General features: G+C 37.9%; 1 protein-coding gene across 2 annotated transcripts in view; it reads left to right on the top strand.

Moving 5' to 3' along the window:
* The window catches only part of ULK4 (unc-51 like kinase 4), a 541908-nt gene that overhangs the window by 136270 nt on the left and 378151 nt on the right, over positions 1–27487 (top strand). For both annotated transcript variants that reach the window (XM_076006616.1, XM_020284578.2), the window contains exon 22: positions 9511–9638. In XM_076006616.1, coding sequence (XP_075862731.1) covers positions 9511–9638 — 128 coding nt within the window. The remainder of the gene's footprint in view (positions 1–9510; positions 9639–27487) is intronic.

The following is a 27487-nucleotide window of genomic DNA, read 5'->3' as shown; positions in this document are numbered from 1 at the left end:
TCATTTCTACTTCATTTATATAATTTATATATACTCCTCCTCCCTCTGAATTATTTTGAAGCAAAACCCAGAAATTATATCTTTTTGTAATTACTTCATATGTATCTGTAGAAGACAAGGAACTCTTTTCAAATAAATATATTTATAATGTCATTAAACACCAAAAAATTAATACATTCTCAAAATAGCCATGTGCCAGTTCACATTTTCTTGACTGTCTAATAAATTATTTTTTTCTAGATTATCTGTTTGAGTCAGGATCAAGCTAAGGTTTTATTTCAGGTTGATTTTTCTCTTAATTCCCTTTAAATATATAGATTCCCTTACATCTTTTTTTCTCCCTTTGAAATGAATTTTTTGAGGAAACTAGTTATGGTTTCATAGACTTCTGTACATCTGGATTTTGCTGATTGAATTTGGCAAACATAGACAGTATGGTGTCCAATGTGTGACTCCTATATTTCTTGTATACTGGTAGGTTTACAGGTTTGATTAGATTTAAATTTGAATTTTTTTGTGGAGGGAGGTAAAGATGCATCATTGGTGATATGTGTTCTTTATAGCAAAAGACACATAGTAATTACTTATCTCCTCCTCTTCTGATGTTAAGAGTAAGCAGTGGCTTCAGGCAGTTTCAGTGCAATCTACTGATTATAAATTTCCCTATCAGATTTTCACTTAATGGCTTTAGCAGCTGTCAATGATAGTTGCTTAGATAACATTCTTATGGTTATTATATGTGGATATTCTGTCATTCTACCTTCATTTACTAATTACAATTCTTCTGTAGGAAAGAAGTCTTTTTTTTTCTTTTCCTTTTTTAATTCAGGATATTTATAGGAGTACAAACATTTTGGTTACATGTAATGCATTTGCCTCGCCCAAGCCAAGGGTATAAGCATGTCCTTCCCCTATACAGTGTGGTCCGCTTCCATTAGTGGTGGGTTTACTGCCCCCCCACGCCCCCCACCTGACCAGCACCCAGTGAGGATTACTACCATGTGAAATGGGACCCATATCTCTCACCATGTACAAAAATCAACTCAAGGTGGATTAAAGCCTTACATGTGAGACCTAAAAGTATAAAAATTCTAGAAGGTAACCTAAGGAAAACTTCAGGACATTGGTCTAGGCAAAGAATTCCTATCTAAGACCTCAAAACCAAAAATTGACAAATGGTATTTACTTAAACTGAAAAGGTTCTGCACAGCAACAGAGTGAATAGACAACCTACAGATGGGAGAAAATGTTCGCAAACTATGTACCTGACAAAGGACTGATACCCAGAATTTACAAGGAACTCAACTCATTAACAACAAAACTAAAGAAACTTCAAATAATCCCATTAAAAAGTGGGCAAGGGATGGGAACAGACATTTTCAAAAGAAGTCATAGAAAGGGTTAACGAGCATGTGAAAAAATGGCCCACATCACTAATCATTAGAGAAATGAAAATGAAAACCACAATGAGATGCCATCTTACACAGTTAGAATGGCCATTATTAAAAAGTCAAAAAAAATAGATGTTGGTGAGGATGCAGGGAAACAGAATGCTTACATGCTGTTGTTGGAAATGTAAATTAGTAAAATCTCTAAGGAAAACAGTGTGGAGATTTCTCAGAACTGAAAATGGAACTACCATTTGATTCAGCAATCCCACTACTGGGTATTTACCCAAAGGAAAAGAAATTATTATATCAAGAAGATACCTACTCTCGTATGTTTATTACAGCACTATTCACAATAGCAAAGATATGGAATCAACCAAAGTGTCCATAAGCTGATGAGTGGATAAAAAATTTGGTATATTTGTGCAATAGATTACTATTCAACCATAAAAAGAATGAAATCCTGTGGGTTTTGCTGCAACATGGATGGAGCTGAAGGCCATTATCTTAAGTGAAATAACTCAGAAATATACAAATACGTATAAGTTGGAGCTAAATGTGTACACATGGACATAGAGTGGAATAATTAGACTTTGGAGACTTGGAAGGGTGAGAAGGGGGGTGAGGGAATGAAAAATTACTTAATGGGTATGATGTACAATATTTGTGTGATGGTTATTCCATAAGCCCAGACGTTACAACTACATACTATATCCATGTAACAAGATTGCACCTGTGCCCCCTAAATCTATGTAAAGTAAAAAATTAAAAGTGTCAAGGTATTTCCACAAACCCTAGAATATGAGGTGGGGTCAGCAGCTGATTGGGTGGTTGCAGAGGGCAGAAGGAGGTAAATTCGGACAGTCGTACAAACTAGAGAATCCAGTAATTTCCAACAAGTGGTTACCCCCTACAGGAAAATTCCCCACTCACATAGAAAATCTGAGCAGATGGAGGGTCCTGGGACCAATTCCCTGTGGCTACCAACAGATGACTGTTTATGAAAATTATAATAAACGACTAGACTGCTTTGTAAAGAAATCACTGTTACGGCTTTTTTTTTTTTTTTTTAAAAGACCTTACATCTCAGTTTCTTGATGTTCAGAAATAGAAAGTATGTAAGTTCTGGAGTTATACTCTGCCGTGTAAGTTACATACAGTCAGACGTGGGCCACAGTTATCTTTCTTTTCCCTGAGATGTGTGACCTTGAATGTACTTTGTAGCTGAATAATCAGTAATGCATACTTTGGACTTCATATACTTTGGGAGGGGGGTCACTTAAAGATTTAAACAATTTTTAAAGCTATACCGTATTTCACTTGACTTCATGCTTACTGGTAAGATGGCTTCCTTCTGATTGATACTGGCATTGGCCATGCTGCCATTTTAGTATTTTGCTTTCCTTATTAATTTTGACACTAGCCGCTGTCCATTTTTATTTTAGTAGTATAACTTGACTGAAGCCAGCGCTTCAGGTTTTGTGTTTTGATCAAGTAGCACAACAGTGATTAATAATAAACCCATGCTTCGTTTTTATTATTAAGCTTCCATATTATTTGGAAGCTCCATGGAAGAACACTGTGAAATTTCATGCATGTAAAACTTTGAAAATTTGGGTGTTACATCTGCTCAGTTTTGTTTTTTATCACAAAGTCGCCAGGTATACAGACTCAGTGGGTGCTAATCAAGCATTTCAAGTATGAAATTGATACATATTAATCAGATTGAGTTCATATTGTACTTTTAGTCTGTATTAATATGTGTTCTTTAAAAGACATTTCACTTACTTGGCTAAATTGCTTTAAGAAAATTGTGACCCCAAAACCAGTTTCAGATTTAATCAGTACGTTTTTTGTTTCTGTCAATATTAAATAGTAAAATAGTATCAGTGTAATTAACTACGGTTGTTTCTCGTTGTTTTTCCTTGAGGCTGTTATCACTTGATGGCCAGGTGTACTCATTGATTTTTAGCTGTGACAGTTGGTTAAAGCAAGATCTAGTTTACCTCTTGAGATTTTCAGGAGATAATTTTGAAATTCCAGATCTCATCGTTATCTTTCACTTATCTAATAATTTTGTCTTTATGAGACACACTAGAGGGATATTTTACCATTTTGCTTAATTTTGATAAAGATATCTTTTTGTGATGGAAGCTTTATATTTTGGACAGATTCCTAACTGTTTGAATATTTCATTAGAGCATCTTTATTTTAGGATAGACATGCCCATTCTGAAATCACTGCTGAGTACATTTGCTCCTGGTTGTGAATGCTGAACATAAACTCCTTGTCCTGTGATTTGGGTTGTAGAACTAAATGGCTTCTGCTCTTTTTCTCAACATGTAATATGTAGATATGTTGAGCCATATGACAAGATGAATTTAAATCAAAGCTGAATACGTGGTGGATTGCTAGCTGAAGTGACCTGAGGTCATTTTTGGTCCCCCAAAGGTAGTTTTGATTATTCATCCTTGGCACTAAGTCTTTGCCTGCAACCTGTCATCTTCCTTCCTTCAGTGTTGTAAGATTAATACTGTTCTAGAGGTGTGGTGCACATTGCTTAAGATTATATATGGAGCCTTGGGCAGTGTAGGGAGTCAAAGGTATTACTATTCATTCAGTTTTTCTTTTAAATGACTAAATTAGAATTTATGTAGGGTATAAGATGTTTTTAAGCTTAGATCCAAAACTGTGCTGCATCATCTTAAGGAACTTAGAGTTACTATGTTACAAATAACATTTTTATGTAATTTATTTTATTTTCGATGTTATAGTTTGTCTAGTTTGTTTCACTGAAAATCATAAGCATTTCATTTTAATTTTGTCAGATTTTTACTAATGGCTGAATAACACTACAGATGTTTCTCAACTTACAATGGTTCAAACTTACTGATTTTTTTGACTTATGATAGATTTGTCAGGAGTCACCCCATTATAAGTTGAAAACATCTGTCCATCAAGAAGAAATACAGCTTATAATTGGACATTCCTGTGTTTTAAAATTATGTCTATTGCTGTATGAAACTTTTCCGTGCCTGAAATTTTTTCTTCTTTATGTACTTGCTGTATTTTATTTATTGCTATGTAACAAACCACTTCAAAATGTAGTGGTTCAGATAAGAACAGTAAGTTATTTTGCCCACGAATCTATAATAGGAACAAGGCTGAGCTACCTGGTCTGGGGCTGGAGAAAAGCCTTTCTAGATGGCCCATTTACGTGACTGGCAAACTGGTGCTAGCTATTTACTGGAAACCTAGCTGGCGCTGTGGGCTAGGGGCCTCAATTGCATTCTACCTGGGCCTCTGCAGGTTGCCTGGGCTTCCTTACAGCACAGTGGCTGGGTTCCAAGAGTGAGTGTCCCAAGAGGACCAGGCTGAATCTGCGTGGCCTTGTTAGACCTAGTCTTGGTGGTCATGTAGCATCATTTCTACCACTTCCCTTCCCCACTTCTGCTCCCTTCCCCACAGACATCATTAGTGTTGGTCATGAAAGCAGGTTAGTCTAGATACAGGGTTTATGGAGTATTTGCTACAATTATGATTTACTTAACAAATCTCCTATTTTTAGATGTTAAAATAGTTTCCTAGTTTTGTTTCTTATGAACAGTGCTATTATGGGCATTCTTACACATAAAGCTCATTTGTTCATCACTTTAAGACAAGTTTCCTGAGACATAAAAGCTGTGTCAGAAGCAAATAACCTTTTTTTTTTTTTTTTTTTTTTTTTTTGAGACAGGGTCTCGCTCTGTTGCCCAGGCTAGAGTGAGTGCCTGGCGTCAGCCTAGCTCACAGCAACCTCAAACTCATGGGCTTAAGCAATCCTTCTGCCTCAGCCTCCCACATAGCTGGGACTACAGGCATGTGCCGCCATGCCCAGCTAATTTTTTCTATATATATTAATTGGCCAGTTAATTTCTTTCTATTTATAGTAGAGACAGGGTCTTGCTGTTGCCCAGGCTGGTTTCGAACTCCTGACCTCGAGCGATCCACCCGCCTCGGCCTCCCAGAATGCTAGGATTACAGGCGTGAGCCACCGCGACTGGCCTGCAAATAACATTTTTAAGGCTTTGAGAAATAACGACTCACTTTCCTACCAGCTGTAGGAAAGGCTGAACATGTCTCTAAATGCTTATTTAATGATATTTCGGATTGTGCTTTTATAGTACAATTAACCTCTGCCTCATGGTTTTTATTTTTTTGTTTTAATTGGTGTCTTATTCCATTCAGGCTGCTATAACAAAATAGCCTGGGTAATTTATAAATAATAGAAATGTATTGTTTACCATTCTGGAGGCGGGAAGTCCAAGATCAAGACACCAGTAGTTTGGTGTGTGGTGTAGGCCCATTCCTCATAGTGTCTTCTATGTGTCCGGACATGGCAGAAAGGGTGAATGAGCTCCCTTGGGCCTCTTTTGTAAGAGCACTGATTCCATACATGAGGCTGTAGCCCTCCTGACCCACTCACCTCCTGAAGGCCCTTCCTCTTAATACTATTACATTGGGGATTAAGTTATAACAAGTGCATTCAAGGGGACAAGAACATTCAGACCACACCAGGCAGAGTCAGAGAATTTTTATCAGCTGAAATGCTTTGATTTCATTTTTTGTTGTCTTTATATGAAATGGCTTTATATGAATAGCTTTATATGAAACTTGCCCTCAGAGTTCTGTGCTTTTTGAAATGTCTTAAATTATTTTGGGTTAATGTGATATTTTTTGTGGAAAAGAGTAGAGGTTTCAGTTGTTTTTAGGGCTCTTGGTTTCTTAGTTGTTTTTTAGTTCCTTTTTTTTTGTTATTATTGATGTTTATATATCAAGAAAATTAGCCCTTTATTCATAAAATGCACTGCAAATGTATTCTGTAGCTTATGTTATTTTTTTCTTTTGTAGTGTTTTATTTCCATTTGGAATTTAACATTCTTTTGTATTCACATTTCTCATGCTTTTTTCCTCCTTTCTAATAAGATGTTTATGAACATTTTCCTCATTCTGAGATTTAAAAATACATATATACGTATGTATGTAACTCTATCTCCCATAGCCTCTTCTAGATCTTTGACTCAGTTTGTGTTTGTTTTTTTAAATTTTAGATCTGTCTGAGGTTTATTTTCAAGTAGGACATGAGACAGTCCGCACCATACAGATGTACTGTTACTTTTGGTTAGATCAGCATTCAATGGGCCTTTCTTACATCACTTTGCGTTTTCAAATTATATTCAGATGCATCAGGTATTCTGTCAGTTTTTTCCTCCTTAGATGTCTCCTGGAGCCTCTGATCAGCTCCAGTATGGGTAGGCTGCCCTCCGTCTGATAAAGGCTGTCACCTTGGAATCATCCTGGGGTTCTTTTTGCCTCTTCCCTGTGTTCAATATTCTCATCTTTCTTGGTTTATTTCCTCATGGTGGGTGTTGAGGGCATACAGTAGAGTGATGTGATGGTGTGATGAATGGTTTTGGAAAGATGATGACAAGCCAGATAATGAAGAGCGTTGTATGCACGATAAGGAGTTTTAGCTTCATCTCGGTGGTTGCAGTAACTAGTGAATATTTTATAGGTGAGTAACACCATATTTGCTCTTATAGTGGGTCACTGTGGCTGCTCCTTATAGAATGGATGGAAGAAAGGAAGGTTAGATAAAGCCTGTTGCAGCAATTCAGGAAAGATACAATGGTGCATTGAAATAAGGCAGTGATGGTGGGAACATTGTTCTCAAAGAACTGGGGATTAATTGGGCATGGGAAACAGGGAGGAAGAGTCGGGAGGGCGCTCAGATCTCTGAGTTTGGCAGTTAGATTGATGATCCTCAGAGCAGGAGTGTCATGTTTAGGGCAGGCACTGAGTTTAATTTTGGACGTGCTGTGCAAAGGACTGCAGTGTATCCTTTACCCACATTCACCAAATGTTAACATTTTACTATGTTTGCGTTATAATTTCTCTCTCTCTCTCACTCTCTGTGTGTGTTTTCTGACTCATTTAAGAAGTTTCTGTACATGATGCTCTTTTACCTCTAGTCACTTCACCAAATATTCCCCTAGAACTATCCATGAATTTCAGAATCAAGGCATCAAATTGATTCAGTGTTGTCAGCTAATCTACAGACCTTATTCAGATTTTGCTAGCTGTTCATTATGGGAAATAAAACTTCCAGATCTTGAATTGCAGTCAGTTATCATCTTTCTTTATTCTCTTATAATCTGGAACAGTTTTTCAGCCTATGGCTAGTGAAAATTTGAACGGCTTTGGAATTATGTGTGTGTGTGTGTGTGTATGTGGGGGGTGGTGTTGATGTGGGAAACAGACTTGTGATCGTGATGCTTGGAGTCCATAGAGTGTAAATTAGGATCAGGAATGGACTGTGGGGAAATGGATTTTCTACCGTTTGATGCAGGAAAGGTGGAAACAGATCTCCTACTCCAGGACACAACTGCATTGATCTGCTTTTTTTTTTTTTAACTCCAGATGATGATTTGGCTTTGATAATTTGTTTTAGGAACTAGGTAAGACTGATCATTATATATATGTATGTATCTTTAAATATAAGCATATATTTCTGACTGTGTATATTCTTCCTACCTGGCAATATAACACCCAATATAAAAGGATCATGGTATGGCAAAAGAAAATTGAGCTTAAGTCTCTCTCTCGAACACAGTGTCATTGTTAGGTGCCAGTCTCCATTAAGGACTATTGAGAATTTATATTCCTGTTCTCTGAAGCTATCCTACTAATAGTATGAGTCTGTATTTTTGGCTACTTATGTTCATTAAGAGTGTGTGTTTTTGTCTGTGTTTCCTATTTGTATGTCAATAGAGGACTTGGAATGATACACAGGTAGGAGAATGGCTTGAGGCCAGGAGTTTGAGACCAGCCTCAGCAACATAGAGACCCCATCTCTAAAAAAAGAAAGAAAAAGATAAAAAAAAAAAAAAAAGCCAGGCATAGTATGCACCTGTAGTCAGCTCCTGCTACTCAGGAGGCTGAGGTAGGAGGATTGCTTGAGTCCAGTAATTCAAGGCTGCGGTGAGCTATGATCACACCACTGCACTCCAGCTTGGGTGACAGAGCAAGAGCCTGTCTAAGGTGGGAGTGGGGCGGGGGTGAGAGGAAAATGACATTATTACTTGTGCTTGTCAGTACTTATTCCTCTGTGTTGTATTATACTTTTCGTTAAAAATGTTATAGTAGTATAAATTTTTTGTGCGTGTCATGTATTGAGTATTATTTTCTTTTATGTCTGTTCAGACCTCCGATGTATAGACTAGAGATACGCTCTCTATATGTGCCAGTTGCTTAGAGATTCACATCTCCATGCAGTTGTGACTGTCAGTCGTGTTATTTGTTGCCATGCTTCCAGTTGTGTGCCTCTGCTGAGGAAGGTTTGTGTGGGATCCAGTGACAGGGAGACTGAGGGGCTGGGACTTCCCCGGCAGGATAGAGGGATCCGGCGTGTGCATAGGTAACATGGCACCCACCCTCTCAGCTCGCGTCTGTGGCAGGGCGAAGCGACCCAGTGCGGGGCTGCAGCCTGGTGCTGTGCTCCCAAGCAGCTCAGTGACAGCAGCAGCGTCTGGACATGACAGGGAAGGAGGGCTCTCTTGACAGACCAGGAGCTGGCAGGCTGCTACAGTGTGAGGCGGGGAGTAAACACTCCCTTTGCACTGGATTCTGAATCCCTCGGGGGGTCATCTCTCCCATAATCTTGCTCCTCCTTGTTCTGCTCCACAGTTCTTCCTGTGAGATCTCCTGTAAGGGTAGGTTCTGGCACCTTTTCCTCAGTATTTCTCCTGGGCTATGCTTTCTCACCCCAAAATTTTTCTTCTTTTTGGGACAATCTGGTGACCACTGTCTCTAGTCAGGCCATCTTGCTCCTTACCTCCCATTTTTCTTTTTAAAATGGGGATAATATTGTCAATTATTTATGGTTGATATTCAGGTTTAAATGAGATAATACACATTAAAAATTTAGTATGTGGTCTGGCACAAATTAAGAGTGTAAAAACAGAGGCTGATGTTATTTTACTTCCTGCCATCTGTTTGATTATTATAATCTGTTCACTCTGAGAGTTGACTGCCCTATCTTTCTTTATGTTTTCTCAAAAAGATTTTTAAATGTCTTCCACAGGATTTTGTCTCCACAATTATCCGTTTACTTGACAGCCCCTCAACTTACATTAGAGCAAAGGCCTTCCTGGTTCTTCTGTATATTTTGATTTACAACCGCGAGATGCTGCTGCTCAGTTGCCAAGCAAGGTAAGATTTTCTCTAATGGTTTCATCAGTAGCTTCGATTTGGTGCCCATTTTATTAGTGGTTGTATATAATAAGTACATGTCGCAGGGTATTTCTTGGCCTCTGTGTACCCAGTATGGAAATTTTTTTTTCTAAATTTTTCCTAAGGGTTCAGTATTTCACTTCTGATCTCTGTTTGGAAGCACTGAGGACCTAGAGGAGAGCTCTGAAACCGAAGCAGGGTGGGAAACGGCTGGCATGTCCTAAACCTGAGGACAATCCAAGGTGGAGTGTTAACTTGGGTTCCGATTTGTACCTTTGGGTACGTTTTGGGGCTCATTTTTACACTAGTGGTTTGGTTGTATTTTTTGTTATTGGAAGATTCTGGAAAGAGTGGCAGAAGGCCTGGATAGAGCAGCCTTGTGGGGTAGGAGGAGGGAGGAGCAGGGCAGGGGGCATAAGGTCAGCACATCTTTCTCTCTGGGTCTCAGCTCCTTCCTCTGAAAGGAGGAGCTGTACTGTATGTTCCTCAAGTTCTTTCACGTTTCGATGCTTTCTGAGTAACATCTGAACCCTCTGTTCCACACTCCATTGATGCCTAGAGGATCGTTGAAAATCTGGTTTAATGTCTGTTTCTAGATCCAGGTTTTTGCTTAACTTAGAATATTGAGCAGAACCCAGAAATGCTGAGATTGATCTAGATTAGGGGTTGGCAAACTTTTTCAGGTAAACAGCTGGAAAGTAAATATTTTAGGCTTTGTGGGTCAAGAGTCAAAATTGGGGATATTATGTGCATACTTACATAAAAAGAGAACATTTTTCACACACTTTTTATTGATGTAATATGTGCTGTTAATATTGTTTTTTGTAAACATCTACTTATTAAAAGAAGGGAATTCTCTTTGGGGAGGGGGATAACATTTTGCTTAATTGGGGATCAAAGTTATTGTCCCCATCATCAAATCAGTTGCAAATGTTCATCTGTTAGTGCTGATCTTTAATGTGATCTTGTGTGTCTTGTCTTTGAAAATGTCTTCATGCAGGTAAGTACTGCCAAATACCAGTATCATTTCACAAGCATGTGATTTTAATTGAGCATATTTGTCATTTGAAGGGCAATTTGTAGAATTCTGTTAGATTTCTTCTCTTGATATTTACTTTTTATCATGCCATTATGTTAGGTTAATCACTTCCAATTGAAAGCCGTGTGGAATCTCCTAACCAGCCTCCTTGTTTTTCGTTCCTCAGGGATCACTCTCCTTTGTTGTTTTAGTTACAGTGTCTTGAAAACTGATATTTCATGTATTTTGTCTGTTTTTTGGTTGTCTTAGATGGGAGGGTGAGTCCTGTTCCCGCTGGTCCATTATGGCCAGAAGCGGAAGTCGCTCTTGTCTATTTTTAACAGCCTCATCACTGGCTTTACTGCCTTTGATCTCTCCTTGCATTTACCATCACTTTTCACCAGAACAACTAATATAGTTTCCCAACAGATGCTCTGACTTCATCTCATGTGCTCAGTCTGGTCTCCGTACAGCAGCTAGACTATCTGCACACTGAATCGTGACATCATTTGCTGTGAGACAATACCCCCGCCCCTCACTGTGGCCCGCCTGCTCTGCTGCCTCTAGCTTCTGCCCTCCTCTTAGCTTTGTCCTCTTTGTGCTCACTGCATCCCAGCCACATGGTTTTCTTGTTGCTTTTTGAACACACTAAGCCTATTGTGCTTACCTCGGGGCTCCTCTCAGTTACCGTTCCCTGTGCCTGTGATGTCTTCTAGATGTGTGCATGGCTGGCTTCCTCAGGCCATTTTGTTCTCTGTTCAAGGGTTACTTCCTCTGAGAGCCGCTCTGTTCACCCTATCTAAGATACCCCCTGTAATTCCAACTCTAGAAACTCTTTACCTGGAAAGAACTAAGTTACTCAGACCTTCAGAGGCTTTGGGGAATTGCTGGGGAATTGCTTGGAATTCTTGGGGAATTGCTCTCATTGCTGTGCTCTCTGAAGGGGTCCTTAGGGACTTTAGCAGTGATGGGAAGGTAGTGGTCTGAAGATATGCCCCTCACCCTAACCACTGCTTGCTCTTTGGAGCAATGCAACGGGCAGGGTGAGTATGGAGAAGGGGGCTTGGTGGGCGAGCTTAGCCTTGCTGGGGAGGTAACGCAGGCTCCATTCTTCCTGCATGTGTGGCACAGATGGCACCCCATGTGCGGGCCCCTAAGCTGGGGGTGAATAGTAGACCTTGGGACCACAGCAGGGACTACACCCAAAATGCAGATGCTTTCTGTGCGTGGTGGTTGGGACCTGCAGTTCTGTGCCCAGGAGTTCTGGAGCAGGGCTGAAATGGTGGGCCAGTCTGTGAGGCTGTGGGAGGATCACCTCACCTTCCTGCCCTGGAGGAGAACAGTGCCCTGTCACCACCTGCTGCTTTGCCACATCTGTTGTGATCAGGTGCTGAGTAGGTTAAGTAGTTGGGAGGTGGGAATTTGTCCTAGGCCGTTTAGGGAAACAACAGTATGTGAAGGAGAAAGAACGGGAAGACCAGGCAGTTCTTACTGACGCAGAACTAATGGAAAAGACAGAAAAGATTTTAACAATTACTGAAAACTCTACGAAGAGGCGGTTTTTTTGAAAGTCAGCAGGAGGACTGAAAGAGAATGGCCTCTGCTAGGGATGGCATTGGTCCTTTGAAAGGCAGTATGAAAGAACACATGGAACCATTCAGAGCTGAATTCCAAGAGGAGGAAAGGAGCAGATGGAGGAGGATTTCTCGCCGAGGACATCACAGCAGTCATCTTCTAGTTGAACGTGCTCTCTTTGGATGCTGTACTCAGAGTAAAGGAGTGAAAAAGCTCCGAACCCACAAGGGCAAAGGGAGGATGGCTAAAGCAGGTAAATGCTGTTGCCTGGTCTTTGTATTTTGGTTTAAGGCAATGTTCATTTATTAATCTGACAGTTTCCACGGGTCAGGAGTCTGGGCATGGTGAAACTGGATCCTCTGCTCACATCTCACATGCTTGAAGTCCAGGTGTTGCCCGGTGCTGTGGTTCTCATTTGAGGGTCCTCTTTCAAGCTCAGTGAATATTGCAGAATTTCCTTACAGCTGTAGGACTGGTGACCTCACTTTCTTGCTGGTATTTGGCTTGAATTCTCTCCTAGCTTCTAGAGGCCATCTTTCTTCTTCATTGGAGGTTTATAAACATGGCTGTTTGCTTTCTTCCTGGTGGCCGGCAAGATCGCATCTCATGCCCTAAGTCCCTCTCATACTTCAAACATCTTTGATTTCCTTCTTTGGCTATCAGTCAGAGAAAATGACTTTTAAAGGTCTCTCCTGATTAGATTAGGCTTACTCAGATAATCTACATATCTTACATATGTCAAGGTTAATTGAATTGGGACTTTAATTACATCTGCAAACTCCCTTCACAGTATAGATGTTCCTTGACTTATGTCCCACTGTGGGTTACGTCCCAAGAACCCCATTGTAAATTGAAAATGTCCTAAGTAAAAAATGCATTTAATACACCTGTCCTACTGAACATCATAGCTTAGCCTAGCCTACCTTAATGTGCTCAGAACACTTACATTAGCCTACAACTGAGCAAAATCATCTAACACAAAGCCTACTTTATAATAAAGTATTGAATATCTCATGTAATTTATTGAATACCTTACTGAAAGTGAAAAACAGAATGATTATATGGGTACTCAAAGTATGCTTTCTTCTAAATGAATATTGTTTTCACACCATCTTAAAGTTGTGGGGAAAAAACTTCTTGAAAGCACTCTGGGAGGCTGAGGTGGGTGGATTGCTTGAGGTCACGAGTTTGAAACCAGCCTGAGCGAGATCCTTTCTCTACTAAAAATAGAAATTAATTGACCAACTAAAAATATATACACAAAAAAATTAGCTGGGCATGGTGGCACAAAAAGGTACGTGCCTGTAGTCCCAGCTACTCGGGAGGCTGAGGCAGGAGGATTGCTTGAGCCCAGGAGTTTGAGGTTGCTGTGAGCTAGGCTGATGCCACGACACTCACTCTAGCCTGGGCAGCAAAGTGAGACTCTGTCTCAAAAAAAAAAAAAAAAAAAAAAAAAAAATATATATATATATATATATATATATAAACTCATTGTAAGTTGGAGACTGTTTGTTGAATCTAGATTAGTGTTTGATAATAGCCAGATAGGTGGGATTTTGGGGGGGGGAGGAGCATCTTTAGCATTCTCCTGATCACAGTCCCCACAATGGAGGGCTACACAGCTATGAAAAGGCAGAAGGAAGATCTGTATACACAGGCTTAGAGTCATCTCCAAGATATATTTGCTATTACCCTGAAAAAAGCAAGACACATAACAGTATTCATAGCCTACTACCTTTTTGTCTAAGAAAGGAGTTAAAAATGGGAAAGATGTATATTTACTAATATTTTCAAAAAGAAAGAGTGGAGGGTTAAATAAAAAATGAACAGAAATGTCAATTTATTAGGGGTAAGAAGAGAATAGGGGGCAGGGATGAGGTATATGTCTCTGAATGTACCTGTCTTACAGTCTAGACTTAAGAACCATGTAAATGTTTTATATAATTAAAAAATATTATGAAATAAAGCAGTCTCTAAAAATTGAAAATAACCTGAGTGTCAAGTTTGCGGTATAACTCCCCAGAGAAGAGGTATTTAAAAATGCTTTTAACTTACAGTATTATGGCAGAATATTTTCATCTGAACATATTTTAGGGACCAAAAAAACCCTAGTAAGAAGCCCCAAACTCTGTTCAGTGTTCTTGTTGGTAGTGTTAATATTTATGTTGGTGTATTTTTTATGTATATAGTAAGAGAAAATAAATATGCCAGTTGCAATAGTAACCAAGATTTTCAGAATAAAAGAAAACATGGAATTATAAAATAAAAATTAAGTTAAATTCTGTCATCCTTAATTTGAATTAAAAGTATTAAGATAAACTCATAATTTGTTTTTCTATCTTTTTAAGGAAATATGTATTTCATAGTTTTATCTACTTTTATGAGTCTGCTATGGCTGCCAGAACAGTACCATAGATTGGGTGGCTTAAACGATATAAATTTATTTTCTTACAGTTTGTAGGCTATATATCCATGATCCAGGTGCTGGCAGGGTTGGTTTCTGGTGAGGGCTTTGTTTTTTGCTTACAGATGTCTGTCTTCTTCCTGTGTTCTCACGTGGCCTTCCCTCTATGTGCACACACTCACAGAATCTTTCCTCTTTAGCAACACCACTCCTACTGGATTAGGGCCCTGCCAATACGACCTCATTTGGCTATAATTACCTCTTTAGAGGCCCTATGTCCAAATATAGTCTCATTGAGGGTCAGTGCTTCAAGGTATGGATTTTGTGGGGGACACAGATAAGTCTGTAACACTACTGGGAAGCCAGCATCCAAATTTTAATTTCTAAATGCCATTTTCTATTAAAAGAGACCATGTCCTCTTGTATAAATAGCTTCCAAGTCTCTTACACAGTTTTGCATTCAGACAAGAGATGAGCAAATTGAGGCTGGGACATGTTGTCATTCCTGAAAGCAAAGAAGTTATAAGAGACTGTTAAGGTCATGTTAAAATGTATACAAGAGCCAACTTGAAGGAAATTCTACTGGCCAAAACATGGAATTTTGAGAGTTCTTTGTATATTTCAGACATGAGTCCGCTGTTGGATATATGGTTTGCAATTTTTTTTTGCTCCCACTGTGTAGCTTATCTTTTCATCCCCATAACAAGCTGTTTTGCAGAATGAAAGTCTTTAATTTTAGTGAGGTCCACTTTATCAAATTTTCCTTTTAATAGCTTATGTTATGATGTCAAGTCTAAGAACTCTATCTAGATCCCAAAGATTTTCTCCTATGATTTAAAAAATATTTTTGTAGTTATATACTTTATATTAAGTGTGTGATACATTTTGTGTTAATCTCTATATAAAGTGTAAGGTTTAAGTAGTAGAGGTTTTTTTTTCCCCCTCTGTGGATATTTAATTGCTCTGGTACCATTTGTTGTAAAGGCTATCTTTCCTGAATTGAAATGCTTTTGTGTCCTGTCAAAACTGAGTTGGGCATATTTGTATGGGTTTAATTCTGAGTTCTCCATACTTTTCCATTGATCTGTATGTCTATTTCTTTATCAATACAACACTGTCTTGATTACTGTAGCTATATAGTAAGCCTTAATGTTGGATAGAGTGATTCCTCCCATTTTATTATTTGTCTAGATTGTTGTAGCTATTCTAGGACCTGTATGCCTTTCCATGTAAGTCTTGGAATGAGCTTGTTTGTATTTGCCAGAACCTGGCTACTATTTTGATAGGAATCACATTAAACTAATATATCAATTTAGGGTCAGTTGATATATTTGCTCTGTTGTCTTCCAATCTATGCATGTGGTATGTCTCTGCACTTATTTAAGTTCTTTTTTTTCTTTCATTGGCATTTTGTAATTTCAACATGCAGCTCTTACACATGTTTTTGTTAAATGTGTACGTAAGTATTTCTTTTTTGGGGTGGAACAATTGTAAATAATATTGTGTTTTTAATTTCTATTTCTGCCTGTTAATTGTTAGTATACAGAAATGTGATTTTTGTGTGGGTTGATTTTTATATCCTACATCCTTAACTGAGCTCACTTATCAGTTCTAGGTGCTTCATTTTTTTTTTTTTTTTTTTTTTTTTTGGTAGGTTTTGGGAGATTTTCTGTGAAGACAATCATATCATCTGTAAATATGGACAGGATTTTTTTTCTTTCTGCTTTGTATGCCCTTTATTTTTCTGTCTTGCCTTGTTGTAGTACCTAGAACTTCTAGTACTATGTTGAATAAGAGTATTGAGAACAGACATGCTTTGTTTTTGATCTTGGAGGGAAAGCATTTAGTCTTCCTCTGTTAGGTTTGATATTAACCCTAGATCTTCCCATTTATTCCCATCTTCTTTTCCCAGTTTTCTGAAGAGTTTTTTTCTTCCCATTATGAGTGGGTGTTGGATTTTGTCTAATGCTTTTTCTCTATCAATTAGTATGACAATAGTTTCTAAGGTATTGATATGATACATTGTATTAAATGGTTTTCAAATGTTATACCAATTTTGCATACCTAGGATAATCTTACTTGGTCATGGTGTGTAATTCTCTTATATATGGCTAGATTTGGTTTGCTAACATTTTGTTGAGGGTGTTTGCATTTAAGTTCATGAAACATATTGATTTGTTGTTTGCTTGCTTTTTCCCTATCTCCCTTCTTTCTTCATTTTATGATAGTATCAGTATAATACTAGCCTCATAAAAAATGAATTGGGATGTATGCCTTCTTCTATTTTCTGGAAGAGACTGTGTAGAATTTGTATTAATTTTTCTTTAAGTGTTTGCTAGAATTCTCCAGTGTATCCATCTGGGCCTGAAGATTTATTTTGGGGAGTTGTTAAATTACAAATTCAGTGTTTCTTTAATGGTTGCAAGGACATTCAGATTTTTAACTTCTTTGGTTGAGTTCTGATAGTTTCTGATTTTTGAGGAATTAGTCTATTTTTCCTAAATTCTTGAGTTTATGGCATAATATTTTTTCTGGTATTTCCTTTTAATCTTTTTAACTATGGAGGGATTTGTAGTGATACCCCTTTTCATCCCTGATATTGGTGATTTGCACATCTTCTGTTTTTATTTTTATCAATTTTCCTAGAGATTTATCAATTAATTATTAAGGGGTTTTTTTAGTTACCAGCTTTTTATTTAATTAATTTTCTCTTTTTCTGTTTTCAATTTCTTCTCTGATTTTTATTACTCTTTCCTTTTGCTTGCTTTGTTTTGCTCTTTTCTAGTTTCTCAAAGTAGGAACAGAGATTATTGACTTGAATCCTTTTCTCTTTGTAAAAGATCATATAGCATTTAGTGCTATAAATTCCTCCCAGCAATGCTTTTGTATAGATTTTGATTTTTTTAAAAAAAATTCATTCAAAGTGTCTTTTTATTTCCTTTGAAACTTCCTCATTGATCCATGTGTTATTTAGAAATGTCTTATTTAATTTCTATATGTTTAGAAATTTTTCTGTTGTTATTCTGTTATTGATATATAGTTTGAATTTATTGTGATTAAGTAACATACTTTCCATGATTTCAGTTCTTTTAAATTTGTTGAGATTTGTTTTATGGTTTAGTGTATGGTCCATCTTGGTGAATGGTTCATGGGTGCTTGAAAATGTGCATTCTTCTACTTGTTGGGTGGGATGTTCTTTATGTGTCAGTTAGATCCTATTGTTTCATTGTGGTTTTTACACGTTCTGTAGTCTTACTGGCTTTTTGTTTTTGTATTTCTATCACTTTCTGAAAGTAGGATATTGTAGTTCATAGTTATAATTGTGGCTTTGTCTATTTCTCTTTACAGCTTAAAAATTTTTTGTTTTATATATTTGGAGGTTCTAGTGTTTCCTACACACATATTTAGGGTATTATGTCTTCTTAGTGTATAAATGGTTTTATCTTTATGTAAGTCCCTCTTTATCTCTAATAATTTTCTTTGCTATGAAGTTTACTTCATCTGATGTTAATTTAGCTACTGCTGCCTTTATTTTAAATTAATGCTTGCATTTTATACCTGTTTCCTTCCTTTTACTTTGAACATATCTGTAGTTTCACATATGAAGTGAGTTTCTTGTAGACAGCATATTGTTGGTTCATAATTTTGTATCTACCCTGCCAGTCTCTGACTTTTATTATAATTAGTGTATTGCACCATTTACATCTAAGGTGATATGTTAGGGTTTAAGTCTGACATTTTATTCTTTATTTTCTTTTTCTCTTTTTTTACCTTCCTGTGGGTTACTTGAACATATTTAGGATTCCCTGATTTATTTATAGCATTTGAGATATTAATTTGCAATGTTGCATAGTTTCCTCAGTGGTTGCTTTAGCTATTGCAATATACATATGTAATTTTTAACAGTCTCCTACTCTCAACATTTTATCACTGAGTGAAGAGCAAACATCTAATTTCCTTTTACTTTCCCCACTTTTAAAATGTAATGTCTTAGGATGTTCTCTACATGCGTTGAATACTTTATCAGATGGTTATAATTTTTGCTTTAGTCATCTAATGTTTTAAGAAATTCATTAGAAGTAGGCTAGACAATTACATCTACCCCTAATTTACCCATTCTGATGTTCTTCTTACTGATATTCTTAGCCTTATGTTATCACTTTCTTTAGATTTAAGAAATTTATTTAGACATTTTTTTAAGGATAGCTTTGCTATTAAAAAAAACAGTTACTTTAGAGAAATCTTTTCCTCTCCTTATTCCTGAAGTTTATTTTACTGCACTTAAAACTCATGGCTGATAGTTCTTTTTTTTTTTATTTTTTTTATTTTTTTTTATTTTTTTATTTTTTTATTTTTTTATGTCTAGAGAGGATGTGATGATAGTTCTTTTGTTTTGGATTTTTAGTCTTTAAAAATGTTCTACTTTCTTCTAGCCCCCATGGTTTCATATTATGGTTTCAAATCTGTTATTTTCAATTGGTATTCCTTTATAGATATTGTGTCATTTCTCTGGTTATTTTGAAGATATTTTCTTTGCTTTTAAGATTTAAAAGTTTAATTGTGATATATGGTTGGTGTGGATTCTTTGGGTTTATCTTATTTGGAGTTTGATTAGTTTCTTGAATCTGTAGGTTTATATCTTCTGCTAAGTTGGATATTTTGGGGTCATTATTTCTTTGAATACTTTTTCATTCCCATTCTTCCTATACTCCCCTTCTTGGGACTCTGATGATATGAATGTAAGGTGTTTTATTCTGTTTGTTTGTTTTTTGTCTATTTTCTACCTGCTTTTCAGATTCATAAATTCAACTCATCTTTTATCAAGTTTATTCATTCTATTCTCTGTCATCTATACTCTAGTATTGAGCCCATCCAACTGAGGTTTTTATCTTGGTTATTATATTTTTCAGTTCTATATTGTACATTTGTTTATTTCTATAACCTCCCTTCCCATGGTGTTTTAAATGATTTCATTAGTTTTAAGATTTATAATGCTTTTTGAAACATTTTTATGATGGCTGCTTGGAAGTCCTCATTAGATCATTCTAGCATCTGATTCTTACTAGTTTTAGTGTGTTTTGATTATCTTTTTTGATCAGGTTGTGATTTTCCTAGTTCTTATTTTGATGAGTGATTTTAGATTATATCTTGGACATTTGGCCTATTCTCTTAGAAGACTGGGTCCTTATCTTGCTCTGTGTCATTAAGTCTTCTTGTTGCTGGCTGGGCTAACATTAATCTTGTTGGGGAAGCAGATCATTGCCTGGTTCTGCTGGTTGGGAATGGAAGATAGCTCCCTACTCAGACACCTTAACACTTTCCCAGCAGGGAAATCAGAAAGTGGCCTGTTTTTGTTGGTCAGGGAATAGAGGGTCAGCTGCCTGCTGAGTCTCATGGACACTACCTACCTGTGTTGGAGAATCCGTAACTGCTCTCTGCTTTCATCTGGCAGGGGATGGACAGTTAACTCCCTATTATGCCTTGCCTGCACCTCTTAGTTGGAGCGGTGGAGTGGGTCACCTGATTCCCTAGTGTAAGAAGATCACCTCACCATTGGCCTATTAATATTGTGGAGGAGGGAGGGAGAGGATTGTATGTGGTTTTTTTGTGTTTCCAGAGTGGGGCAGGTATTGCCAAAAAGATTTTGCTATTGTTAAGCCGTCTTTTCACTGGTCCCTTGGCTAGGGCAAACAGACTTTTCTTCCAGATTTTTTGGGGTAGTTGTGGGTTGGAGGCTTCTGTAGGACCCTGTTGGAAATATGTAAGGCAGTGAGGAAATAAAGGAGCCTCCCTGCTGTGTTTTTTCTTAGGCAGTCCACCTTTCCACCTTTCAGAGTCTGCCTATGCTTGTTTATATTTATATAAACTATATATATTTATATAAAATATATATATATTTTATTTCAGCATATTATGGGAATACAAATGTTAAGGTTATGTGTATTGCCCGTGTCCCCCCTCCCACCTGCCCGACACCTGATAAATGTTATTCCTATATGTCCACTTAAGTGTTGATCGGTTAATACCAATTTGCTGGTGAGCACATGTGGTGCTTGTTTTTCCATTCTTGAGATACATCACTTAGTAGAATGGGTTCCAGCTATATCCAGGAATATACAAGAGGTGCTATATCACCATTGTTTCTTAAAGCGGAATAGTACTCCATGGTATACATATACCACATTTTATTAATCCACTCATGTATTGATGGGCACCTGGGTTGTTTCCACACCTTTGCGATTGTGAACTGTTATGCTTGTTTTTATATGATGTCCAGGGAATTTTCAGTTACAAGAGGGAGGACTTTGGAGGAATGGGACTACTCCATCTTGGCAGAACTGGAAATCCAAAGTCACTTTTAGCATTAGTGGTATAGTGGTTAGCATAGCTACCTTCCAAAGTCACTTTTAAAAAATGTTAATTTACTTTAATTAACTTAGTTTTTGGAGACAGGGTTTTTGCTCTGTTGTCCAGAAGTGCTACAGTCATAGCTCACTATAGCCTTGAACTCTTACACTCAAGTGAGTCTCCGCTTCCCAAGTAGCTGGGACTACAGGCATGAGCCACTGTTTTTAGCTCAAAGTCAGTTTTTAAATATTGCCCATGGAAATGTGAGTTGCAGCAACCTTTTGGAAAATGATTTAGAAACATCTGTGACTATTAACAAATATATACCACTTAGGCTTTAACAGGCGTGCATTTGATTTAGCTGCCAGAAATAAAAGTATGAAGAGTTCAAGATATGTGAATGACGGCATCCAATGCAGCATTGTTTCTAGTGGTGAATACCTGGAAATGCAATTAATATCCATTGGTATTGAAATGTTTCAATAAATAATGATATAGCTGTAATATAAATAATTCATTTGATTAACTTGGAGGGATATTCATTACGTATAGATAAGTGAACAAAGGAAAGGGCATAGTTATATATTAAGTTCTTTTAATAAAAGAAATCAAAATGGCAAAACTCTTCTATCTGCATGTATTTTATAAAAGTTCATTACAAAACAGACATGGAAGAATAATGTCAAATTGGTTATCTTAGAAAGGTGATATAGGGAAACTATCTTCACTCACTTGTATTTTTAAGCTATTGTAATAAGCACATTTCACTCCTATAATTAAAACATATACATAATAAAGCATAACTGAAAGAAATGTTAGCAATAGGTACCAGTTGGTTTTGAAAGATTAAGGGAATTTTTAAAGCAGTGTAAGTTCAGACTTTTAGATTAAATTTAGTAATATAAATTATTCTCAGAAACAAATGCGCAGCCAGTACAGGCTATGGGAAACGGTTGGTATTTCGCAGCCCAGGCATTATATTCGTGTGCATATAAAATGCAAGGTTGAATATAAAGGTATGCAAAGGAGAGGCAGCCTTCAGGCTACAGAAATGTTAAAATTCTCTCTGATGAGTTTATATGGAAAAGTATTCTTCCTTCCTTGTCCCTTGAAACTGCATTAGCAGCTGGAGTTCTGAGCAAATCACAGTGCTGCCCATCTGCCCGAGAATGAAAGCCTCACATCAGTAGCCCGTGATAACCTTCGCTACATTATGCAGATATTATTTTCTGCATACCATCATCACCTTCGGCCTTTTATGGATTAGATTTCAGCACTTTTCTATGATGTCAGCTCTCACATTTATCTGGCATGAGACAGGTAGTGAAATTGAGCTGTCAGGATTAGATAAAAATGATATGATGGCCCCCAAATATCCACCTATTTCTCCAAATGGCTTCCTACTCATATTGAATATGACAGGTGATAAAATAAGGCCTTATGTGTCTCTAGAAATGATAACCCTTTTAGAGGATGAATAGCCTTGTAAGTTCATTGTGTAGGTTTGCCATGAGCCTGAAATGTCAGTGGCTCCTGATGGATCAGGTTTTCCTAGAGGTTTTTTTTTCCTTCCCCATAACATTACTATTAATATGTTAATCAGTAAAATTTTAAAAATCCTTAATTTTCAAAATTATTTAAAAGAAATATTTTCTCTGGATAATTGGTTAACTGTGTGGGAGAAAATTATTTTCTCTGCTTACATCATACAAAAGCCAATTCCAGATGGATTAAAGAATTATATACCAAAAAGAAATCATAAACAGCTGGAAGGAAATACGTTTAAATGTGGGCGAGGAAAGATTTTCTGAGTAGAAAAGCAATGAAAGAAACCATAAAAGGAAATACTGGTAGTTTGGCTACATATAAATTAGAAACTTTTATATCCCCCCAAAATCATACATAAAATGTATGTGCTAACAAAAACTGTAAATTTTTGTATCATATATAATCTGTGTGCTGTAAAGAGATTCATAGTGATGTAAATAGATATTCAGCCTCATTAGTAATCAGTGAAATGGAAATTAATGTGATATAAGGGACAGTCCTTTTGCTGAGCCCATGCATAACCTTTATCTTTGCCTCTTTGGCCCCTTTGTACCTGGGCCCATTGGGCAAGCCCTGGGGTGGCTGGAGAAGGAGTCTTGACTAACATTTGCAGAACATGTCGTCTTGTTTACCTGATGATTGAGAGCCTCCTCTGAAATGAATACTCCTTAGCAAACATCCACATGGTACATAAACGTCTTCATGCTTTGCACCCATTCTAAGAGGTCTACCCACATAATCTCTTTCTCAGAACTTCTTGTCTCCAGTCTTCAAATCTTGTCCTAAGTCCCTGACCATCCTACTAGCTATTAGCCAGTGCCTGTGAATCAGCATCTTGCATCTGTACTTCTCGCCATATCTCAGTTTAAACATAGGGTATAACACGATGTATTGTTGAAGATCTGTTCACCGGATGCTCTTTTCAGGGATTCTTCTGACTAGGTTTGTAATGCAGCAGTCCACCATCATTTGGTGCCAACATATTGTACTGAACAATTCACTAACCAGACTCAGAGCTTTGCTTTGTCATTCGGTTGGTCATAAATAATTCTTAATCAGCATTGAAGGGGGGCAAGGCAGAGGAGTATGTGTTGAAGGAATCTGAGACACTACTGATGCAGCTTACTCCTATATTCTGGACCTGTTCAAGCTCAGTCTCATATTGTTCGGTCTACTTGATGGTTTACTGCTGTACATGCCCAGCCTGGTGGCTTATTGAGTTGGATTAATGATAGGTAACTCAGATCACGTGATCATTTATATCACTAGTCACGTGTTCATTCTCTATCAAGATCTGTTTCTCAAAAGGAGAATGATCTGTGTTGTCATTCATTTATTGGTGCTTCCCTGGGCCTTCATTTGCCACAGACACTCCAATCAGTACTAGATATTCTGGGTCTTACGGCCCCAGTGGCAGAGCAGCTTGTACTACAACTTGGAATTGCTGCAGAGCCTTTACTCACTCCAGCACTATTCAAAACCAGCAAGTTTATAGGTTCCTCAGAAAATTAGTGCAAAGAACACATTGAGGGGTGGCATGTTGTATTGTCTTCTAAATTCACAAAGACCCACCAAGCATTGTGCCCCTCTTGTGATCATAGTCAGTAGAAGATATAAAAATTTGTCTTTGACTTGGAAGGATGTCCCAACATGTTCTAGACCATTGAGCTCCAGAAAATTCACTGAGGTAGTAGACCCTGAATTTTTATGGGGGGTGTGTCTGTCTGTCTTTCTGTCCGTCTGTTTCTCTCTCTCCCTCCCTCCATCTTCCCCCCTCCCCTTTCTCTCTCTTTCCTCTCTCTCTCTTTCTCTCTCTCTCCCCCTCCCACTCCCTCTCTCCCCCTCTCCCCCCCTCTCTCCCCCCTCTCTTCCATGTGTCTTACTAAGCCAACTAAAGTCTTTGCTGTTGAGTCTTCCTCAGGTCCATCCAGCTGAATGTCATCAAAAATAGTGTACAAGGTTAATGTTGGTGGCATGTCAAGATACCCAGATCTTTACAGACTATTCTTGGGCTGAGAGCAGGAGAGTAGGCATAGTTCTGAGGTAAGGCAGTGGACACGAACTGTTCACCCTGAAGAGTAAAAGCAAATACGTGCTGGTGGTTCTAAACTGATAGATAAAACAAGCCTTTGTCAGGCCAACGGCAACTAAGATGCCAGGGCTGTGTCGATTTGCTCCAGTAGAGGTATTACATCTTAAATCACAGCTGTAATTAGAGTCACATATTTATATTTTGGAAAACCCACTGTCATTAGTCATGATCCATCAGAGTCATTTTCCAAGATTTTGCACACAACAAATAGACAATTTAAATGGAGTTAATGGATAATAGATATTATCACTCCTGCACCTATAGTTTTTTCTGTTGATACTAATTTCTATGATTTGGTTTTCTATTGATATGATTTACTGTCTTGGTAGAGAGTGGACATTCCAGACTTCTGCTTGTTTCTTCTTATCATATTAGCCCCCTCTCCATAGATCAGATAGCCAATGTATGGATTCTGCTAGCTGCTAAGTATGTCTATTCTAGTTATGTACTTAGGAAATGAAGAAATAATCACAGACCAGGTCCATAGATATGCTGGGGTCACTATGAATTGAATTTTGACCAATACTCCATTTATCACTTGACCACCACCATAAACTGAGAGACAACAGCTTTAATTATAAACAGAGACATTGAATTGGATGAGTTTGCTGAGATTATGGCAGGGAGATGGAAGAGAGGAAAGATGCTTTCCATATTTAAAGTACAAATTGTTCCTGCATGGGAGAAAACAACAGTGATAAAGAATGTGCAGTAGACAGGCAAAAACGGACTTAGAATGGAGTCAAGCAAAGAAAAGTGTGGTATTTTGATTCTCTGAAAATAGCGTGTGGCTACAGCAAAGAACCAATTGTGAAGTTGTTCAGCATGAATCCAACTGGGTTGGAAATCCACAGTTGACATCTTACTCCAAGTAGCATGCTACATACGAGAGGATTCGAAGTAGAAATAGGCAGCGGAGTAGTCAATCCATTGATGGACACATAGAGCTCAGAAGAACTCCAAGAGAATAAGAGTGTCTTGCGGGTGGGGTGCAAGGGTCATAGCATCTTTAAGGAGCCACCTGGATTAAGTTAAAGCAAGGAGTGTGAACTTTTAAAACGTCTATAATTGACCTCTCACAGTGCTAATGTACCATTCTTTCCGTAATAGACTACTGGAATCTAGTCTTCTACTCCCATCATTTCCAGGCAGTTAGTTCTTCTTTTCTCTTGTGTCCTTTCTGTTTCTCCTCTTTACCTGCATACTTGGAACTCTTCACTACCTGTCTGGCTTCCTTTCTCTCTCTTCCAGTAGCTGTGCCATTATCAGATTAATGTTCTTTAAATGCCACTGCCATAAAGTCATTCCTTTATAAAATTTTCTTTCTTCAATCTCCCTGCCATCCCTCTTTTTAGTTAGCATGACCTTTGGGCCAGGTTTGTTGGCACCCAGTTTGTTAAAAAAAATTGATCATAGGGTTGAGAAACTCACCTCTTCTTATCAGCTGTGAAGTCTAAACTTGTCTTGTCCTTCTGCCATTTAGGGCTTGGGGTACTGCTTGGATTTTGCCTACTTCCCAGTTGGATTTTTCCTTCCTGTGTGCTTGGGCCTTCCCTCAGTCCACTTAATCAATACTGTCATCTTTAAGAAATTCTTTTGAGGCCAGGCATGGTGGCTCATACCTATAATCCTAGCACTCTGGGAGGCTGAAGCCGGAGGATTGCTTCAGCGCAGGAGTTTGAGACCAACCTGAGCAAGAGCAAGACCACATCTCTACTAAAAATAGAAAAAATTAGTTGGGTATGGTGGTACGTGCCCGTAGTCCCAGCTACTTCAGAGGCTGAGGTAGGAGGATCTCTTGAGCCCAGGAGATTTCAGTTGCAATGAGCTATGAGGACACCATTGCACTCTACCCAGGGTGACAGAGTGAGATTCTGTCTCAAAAAAACAAAAAAGAAAAGAAAGAGAAATTCTTTGAAAGTTCTGACTCTGAATGTTTGTTTCATGTTTTTAGGGCCAATGTAGCTTTCCATCAGGATTATGTTAAAAAAGAGAAGACAAAAGAAAGGGTGAGGGGAATAAAATAGGTTCAACTTGCAGATGGAACTGCAATTTACCTTTGTAGTTTTAGGCTTCATTGTAGGAACTTAATGTATGTTCCTTTCTTGCCACCTCAATCTCTTCTTTGCTGGTTCTCCATTTTCTGCTTCATGCTAGGCCCTTCCCCATCTCTTTCAGTACTGTCTTAAGGTGACTTCATATAATCCAGGGCTTCAAACACCACCTGTGTGCTGATAAGCACTTAGATGACCTTCTCCCCACTCGGGCTTATATTATTTAGGTCATTACATATGAAATGTTTGATTTCAAATCAAAAGCGTAGTTTATTTTATCTCAAACAAGAAGCAGTACAATTAATCCAAGTATGCAACGAAACTATCAACACAGTTTTGCCATCTTAATGGTAGCTTGTTTATGCCAGCAGTGAAGAAGCCTGGAGGGTGAGTACCGATGAAATCGTGGAAGGCGTTTTCCGCAGCTTGGTGAGAATTTAATATTTTTCCTTGCAAGAAGTGGCCCAAAGCCTGGAAGGAAGTGGTAGTCAATTGTTGGAATGTCTGGTGAATATAGTGGATGGCAGTTTCCAAGTCCAGCTGCTGTAGTTTGAGCAGCATTGTTTGTGTGACATGTGGTCAAATGTTGTCTTGCTAAAGCATTCGCCTGTCTCTATTGAACAATCTTGGCTGCTTGATCACAAGCATCCTCATCATTTTGTCCTATTGGTTGCAGTAGAGCCACTATAATCAATAGACCAGGTTTCATGAAGCTGTAGTGGGTAATAACAGTGCTGGATCACCAAAAAGAAACCATTAGTTTTTTTTTTAATATTTGGTTTTGGACTG

This window comes from Microcebus murinus, chromosome 1 (genome assembly GCF_040939455.1).
Source record: "Microcebus murinus isolate Inina chromosome 1, M.murinus_Inina_mat1.0, whole genome shotgun sequence".
Classification (NCBI taxonomy): Eukaryota; Metazoa; Chordata; class Mammalia; order Primates; family Cheirogaleidae; genus Microcebus; species Microcebus murinus.
This window is presented reverse-complemented; position numbering and strand designations above follow the sequence as displayed.